The sequence below is a fragment of the Phytophthora cinnamomi genome (genome assembly GCF_018691715.1).
Source record: "Phytophthora cinnamomi strain GKB4 chromosome Unknown Contig37, whole genome shotgun sequence".
Taxonomy (NCBI): domain Eukaryota; phylum Oomycota; class Peronosporomycetes; order Peronosporales; family Peronosporaceae; genus Phytophthora; species Phytophthora cinnamomi.
Genome location: NW_027150970.1, coordinates 1,065,851 through 1,072,900, shown reverse-complemented (window position 1 = coordinate 1,072,900; position 7,050 = coordinate 1,065,851). Strand labels below are relative to the sequence as shown.

Genomic DNA, 7,050 nt, shown 5'->3' with positions numbered 1-7,050 from the left:
TGATTTCATCCCCAGTAGCAGTTCGTGCAATTAGCTTCGATGCAAGTACAGTTACACTCAGTCAAGACACTAAGGAAGAATTCGCTGTGGCCTACGCCAAGAATCCTGTGTATGCTACACTACAAGATGGGCACAGCGCTGAGATGGAGTTTGGAACCATAAAAAAGCTGGATGACCTAGTGTTTTTGCTCGATAAGGAGACTCACCGCCGTCTTTGTGTACCTGTTGATGACGTGCTGCGGACGAAAATCCTCGCGGAGTGCCACGACGGATCCAGCGCAGCGCATCCGGGGCAGGACCGGACGTTTTCGCGTGTTTCACAATGGTACTTCTGGCCCCAGCTTCGTCGCGATGTCAAGGACTACGTGTCAAGCTGCCTCACGTGTCTGCGGTACAAGACAAGTAGCAAGAAACGCAATGGACGCATGATTCCTCTCGACATGCCAAGTGAGTGCTGGGAAGTAGTTGCAGTCGACTACGTGACGGGACTGCCCGAATCCGAAGGTTTTAACTGCATCCAGACTGCAATTTGTCTACTCTCGAAGCGACCTAAGTACGCACCCACCGTGATAACAGCCGATGGAACGTAGGCCGCTCGCGTCTTTTTTTACTCCGTGGTGCGCCACCATGGTCTTCCTCGCGCCATAATAAGTGATAGGGACCCTAACTTCACAGGCGAGTTCTGGCAGGAATTAATGCGGTTGCTCGGGGTACATCTGCGCATGACGGTTGCACACAGGGCTCAATCGGATGGGCAAATCGAACGGCAGAACCGCGTTCTGGCTGATTCACTTCGATGCATCACCGCTTACCACGGCAAAGATTGGGTGAAACACCTTGGAACCGTTGAACTGGCACACTCGACGCTTAAAAACAACGCTACTGGGTTCTCACCATTTGAGATCGACACTGGGCGTCGTATTCGTCATCCGACCGATTTGTTTCGAGTCAATCAGACTGAACTAGCGAAATCCCCATCGAAATTCGCTGTCCAGTTTATTAGTGAGCGCAGAAAAATTGTAGATGAAGCTCGACAACAACACATGGAAGCACAGCGACTTGCAAAGGACAACTATGACCGTAGTCGCAGTAAAGAGCAGTTCAAAACCGGTGATTTGGTGCTATTACGGACGGACAACATCCCTCTCAGGCACTTCGTGCTCGACAAAACATCGGAGAAGCAGAAATTAGCACCGCGCAAGATCGGGTCATTCAAGATCCTCATGATGATCAATGAAAATGCAGCGCGATTAGAACTTCCAGCGTCGATGAAGCGCCTTCACCCTGTATTCAACGTGGAATTGCTAGAGCACTACCCTGCATCGGTCTCACGATTTGAGCGTCGCCCTGCGGCAAAAAACTTCCCGGTTTCTCTTGACGACGAGGAATATCATGTTGTTGAGGCACTTCTCAGGAAGCTTCAATTCAACCTTCAACGTGAGTGGCTAATCAAGTGGCAAGGCTTGCCTGAGGACGAAAGCACTTGGCTCCGTGAACGTGACGTGAAGCACGTGGTGCATTGGCGAAAACTACTAGCTGACTTCAAAGACCGACAGCGTGTTCGTCAGCTTTAGCGGGGAAGGATGTTGTATTTTCCTCATCTGTTCGACGATCGAAGATTTACTCGACACAATGATGACTTCAATGTGATCTACCGCTGGACCGGACTGCGCATATTCAAGTATGCACCCTGTAGGTGCAATGGGTAACAATCTATTTGTATGAGTAGCTAGACTCCTACATGTCCTCGCAGTGCTGAAGGTTTTCTCGCTTCCTTAGCAGGCTCCAAACAAAAATGAATCATTCTCACATTTACTCTCAAGTCCACAAGTCTCCTCCACTCTCCACCCTCAACTACTTCCTCTACTCTACCAAGCTCACCAACCTTCGCCTCTCCGCACTCCGGCAAGTTGCACTCGGCCGGCTGAGCCCCGAGGAGTGCAACATCCATACTGTTCATATTCATAAGAAAGGATGATTGATGTACAGGCATATATAGAATGGGCATTCGTCGCTAAAATGGGCAACAGTGCCACTTCCTAATTTTAGAAATTGCCCAGTATAAGGAGGGGAGGGGGGTTACAAGTGCTGTGAGGCGCCGCCAAAGCACTGCGAGAACGCCTTCTGCACTGGCGGCAGCACAATGGGGGAGAGATCGACAACAACAACCGATATCTCTCTGTACGACGCGATACAGCAAACACCCAAGCCTAAGTCGAAGCAAAGGTCGATTCCTTTTCAGAGTGCCCATGAGCTCGAGTTTGGGCTCCAGGTTAGCGAGCGAGAACCATCAAATGGAAGCAACGTGCTCAGCGTTCTTTGCCGTTTTTGCGCCGCCTTCGGCAGGGAAGAAAAGGTAGGCGCTAAGCGCAAGAAGACGACAAACATCAAGTACTTCCGCCGCCCCTTTCGTCCTGAGCACTATCGAAAACACCACTACAATCAGCATCCCAACAAGTGGAAGCAGTACCAGCTTCTGACTGAAGCCGAGTGCAAAGAGTTCTTTGACGACCGGTCTCTACATCGCTCCAGTATGCACCTGTACCTGAATCAGAACCAAGCTCCACTGGTCATCGAAGTTGACCGGGCTATTGTGGAGGGCATTATCGACAGTTTCCTCGTCGGAGACGACGTGGATGATATCTCGTGGGATCGCATTCGCTCCCGCCTGTGCTGCAATGTTGCCAACACTCATTATGTGCTGAACATCGTGAACCCAGTCCAGTTTCACCTGATCGTTGACTACTTAAGCATTGGAATGTGTTTCCGCATGGCGTTGGCAATTTTGACTAAGACAAGACATCGAACTGGTTTAGCTTCGCTGGGCTCCTGTACACCCGAGTTACCGGCAAAATATGCGCGCTTTGCGTGCATGATCAATCTGCAGAAGTTGAAGTCTCTAATGGCGGCCGAGTGGACGTTTGCAATTGCGCTTGACATGTCAACGCATCTTTCCGTGTCGTATCTGGATATTCGCGTTCGACTCTACTTCAACGGGCGTCTACTTAATTTCCACCTGCTCGCCATTCCGATAAATGAACGACACGCTGCCGAAGTAATGTTTGGTGCTGCCGCGGCAGTGCTAGATGTGATGTGCCCCCACTGGAGGGATGTGATCATCGGCATTACCACTGACGGCGGAAGAAAGATGACTGGCCGAATCAGTGGCCTTGCCACGCGCTTTCAGCGTGTATGTCGCGAAGGCTTCGTTCGTGTCTGGTGTGGGTTGCACCAGCTCGACCTCATATTACAGTCAGCCTTCAAGACGCTGATGAATGGTAATTTCTATCGTGTTTTTACTCGAATGATAACCCACTTTCGCCGACAGCAAAACCTGATCTCCAAGATGCAAACTACCGCACCGCTACTCTCGGACACTAGGTGGGAATCAATGGGAAAGTGCTGCAAGTGGTTCAAGAAGTACCGGTCAGAGCTTGAGGCTCATCTTCGCGACAACGATTCAGGTTGTCGGCCACCTGAAGGCTGGTGGTTGGTGCTGGCCATCGCCGAATCAGTATCAAGCAGCGCTATTATCTCCTTTCGTACCCTCGAAGGTAAAACGGCGCTCGTGGCCGAGCAGTCCGCGCAATTTCAAAGTCTTTTCGACAAGTACAAAGATAATTCAACGCGAAAGTAGGCCTCGACGATACTACACGCACGGAGGTCAAGCTCATAAATTGTGCGGCGCCCGTATGGCCGCCACTTTCTTGTATCTGCTCGCGGTATGCCTTCTCACCCAGTGGAACTATTGCGGTTGACGCTAACAGTCTGCTCGAATTGCTACGAGACGATGGCAATTTCACTATCGCTGCCATGGGCGTGATTTCGCCGGACGAACTGTACAACCTTTTGTTTGAGGTCGCCCGCGTGTTAGCTGAAATTATGGAAGGGCTTAATCAGCTTCAACCTGAAAGGGATTCTAACAACATGCCTCTCGAAAGCGATCCACCACCGGTATTACCCCATCACCTGGTCAGTTTGAGGGGCCGCGATCTGTCTACAATCATTGATCAACAGCGCGCGCGGATGACTAGGCTCTGGAAGGAGTCCGATCTCGATCAAATCGAGCAGGAACACTCAGCAATGCGGCAAATGTACGCTTCCAGCACTGAGTTCCGCGCGAAGGTGGAGCAAAACGTCAAGCTCGACTTTGCAAACTGCTGGGACTCGCTGGACGCTCAATATCCTGCGTTGAAGCGGTTTGCAGGTGGTTTAGCCACCGTATTTCCGGGAACATCTACCGTAGAGAGCGATTTCTCGCTACTTAAGTGGGTGAAGCCGTCGTACAAGAGTCGACTGACGGATTTTTCTCTCGAGGGCGCTCTTCACACCAAGCTGTTTGAGGAGCTAGATAGCATTCCGCTCGATTAGATCACGGTCTGTCGCGAGGCTTCGCCTGGATATCTTGTACTTTGTATAATGCCCACCAATGCCCCTTCCAAACTATGCGATTTGCCCACTTTAGCTTATTTTCGTCCAAACCGGCAATTGCCGATCTTATATATGTCTGTTGATGTACCGGTACATGTACAGACTGTACATCATCTGTCCGATCAATCGATCCTATCTTTATCTTGCCGTAGTGCCGGATGATGCAGCACCGTTGCCAACTTCGCACGCAGTGCGAAGCGAGGCTCGATGCCATGAGTTCGGTGCAGTGTCAGTACAATCGAGTCAACGGCAGCTCCCAGGGTCTCGGCGATCTGGGAATGTGCACCGTAGTGAAATCTTGGGTTTGAAAAGGCAAAATGAAAAATGATATTGTAACTTAAAGTCCGTACTCCATTGTGCCCTAAATTTCAAGGGCAATCTTGTTGAATGCAATTGTTAGTTGACGGGTCGCCCCGTAAACTTCTCATTTGAAACCGTCCCGTAAATCGTCACGTAATACGTATCGTAAATTACCGTGTACCTACGACGATCTTCGCTTCATTCTTAGTTTTCCAACCTACCACCAAGCAACTCAATTTACAACAATGAAGTTCTTCTTTCAGGCCGTGGCGGCGGCGGTTATGCTACTGGCAAGCGGCACCGACGCGGAACTTTATCGACTGAGCGAGAAATTCGGCGAACCCCACGGCACCTCTTTTTCGGATGCGGGCTTTGCCATCGCTGGACAAACGGTGCGCTCCGTCACGATCCGCACGGGCGAACGTGTGAATGGCGTCGGAATCGACGTTACAAGACCGGACGGGGAGAGGACCAATCTGTTCCACGGCGGCAGCGGCGGCTACCCAAAGACTCTCGGTCTGAACTCTGGTGAACGCTTCCTGTGTTTGGAGGCCCACTCGGGTAAGTACCATGGTCGTACGCGCATCCGGTACATTAAGATCACCACTTCTAGTGGCAGATCGATTGATGGTGGTACCCCCACAACCAAGATCGGGAAGGTTTGCGCACCGGATGGTTTCCAGCTGGGCGGCTTTGCTGGTTCGTCGGGCGATGAGCTCGACCAGGTGGGTGTTGTGTGGGTCATGAACTAGACTCGGACCAAGTTCCTGCTCCAATGCATCTGAGTAGTGGATTTCTCAAGATGAGGTTACTACCGATTACCGATGGCGCAAGGAGATCAATTCGCGTATATGTAGCGAACACCAGACCAGCTATCCCGATAATTGACAGTTTCCCGTTTGAAATCAGTTTTTTTTTATTTTAAGCGGTTAACGCTGGTGGTACACAGTTTGATATCAGTGATCTTAGAGATCGGTACGAGCGCTGGAAGGGAAATTTGCCAGCGGATTACCGGTATTAGTAGTAGTATTGGAGAGGGACTGCTCACCCGGGCGTGCCCGCCCGGGGGTGGACACAGTTCGTTAGGAATGTGGTCCTGAGCTTTATTTTCCTGAGCTTTGGCTTTCTCTTCTATTTCACATTCAAAATTCAATTCATGTGACCGTTTTGAGCAGTTGAAAATTGAACAGCAGAAAAAATGTTTTAAACAGCTGAAACAAACAGCAGAAGAATCGTTTTGGAAATTGATTTGAAAATTGTTTTGAACAGCTGATAAAACAGCTGAAAAAAATGAATGAAATGAACGAGGAAAAGATACAATAGGTCGGTTAACCAGTTAGTTTGCAATCAGCCAAATATCAAATCTTCACCAAATGCAGGTTGGACTTCGTATAAAATGGTATAGCACACGGGCGACCGTCTGTGAAGGAAGAATCAATTCGGGGGTTACTACTCATTTTCCCGTGATTCTCGATCTTTTCAGCTAAACACACTATCAAGTCCAATCCAAGCCTCTCCGCTATCTCGAGTAACTCGGACACCACCTGGACAGGGCTCAAAACTCTTGACTAAGCTGTGTGAGAGCATCTTCACTCGCATCCTCTTCTCCACTAAATCACACAAAGAGGAGGAAAGCCGGTGCCGCTTCTTAGCCCTGTACTTCTCCTGAGCCAGTCGACGCTTTTGTTTGAGCTTGATGCCGAGTTCAATGAGCTTATTTTGCGACCGTCTGTACCAATCTCCATTTTCGCGCCGAAGAGGACAATGAGAGACGTGCACGTTGGTCAGTCCCACACACAGTCGAAACACGTCGTCGTACAGCTCCCTTGCCGGTCGGTATTTGTCCACCGTTATTCGCCAAAGTACGTCGAGGCGACCAAAGTAATTTTCAACGGTCACACGGTCGTGCGAGATTTTGTCGTTGTTGCTTTGGTCTGCACGACTGAGGTTGCTGTCTTTTTTCGGTATGATGCAGCGAAGATAATCTGCTGCGCCTTGGTATCCTTTGTCGGCTAGAATAGCGCATTCATTTGGATGGGCATCCAGCAGAGGGCCTTCATCCGGCAGAGATTCATCCCCCGGCAGCTTTTGCATTTTTTTGAAGATGAAAGGGCTTGTTCTCCTTGAACATTGTGAGGTCGTGCGTGGCCCCAGGCTCGTACTGCGTGCAATTGATCGCGAATCCTCGATTGTCCACGGAAACTTCGACCTTGAGTCCGTATAGGTGGTGTTTTCCACTATAGAACTTGCCGTTCTCACGGATGCTTCCGCCCGGACGCCAACTTTGCTGAAAGGTGACGTCTACTGCGTACAAGGCGC

At 50.2% G+C, this 7,050-nt stretch overlaps 1 protein-coding gene across 1 annotated transcript; it reads left to right on the top strand.

Annotated features, from left to right (window-relative positions):
- Positions 1–4,976: 4,976 nt before the first annotated feature.
- IUM83_11910 (uncharacterized protein) lies at positions 4,977–5,483 on the top strand (the record flags this gene model as incomplete). The annotated part of the gene is made up of 1 exon (XM_067936502.1): positions 4,977–5,483. One exon carries the CDS (start codon positions 4,977–4,979, stop codon positions 5,481–5,483), a length of 507 nt encoding a protein of 168 aa, XP_067792155.1.
- Positions 5,484–7,050: the final 1,567 nt, after the last annotated feature.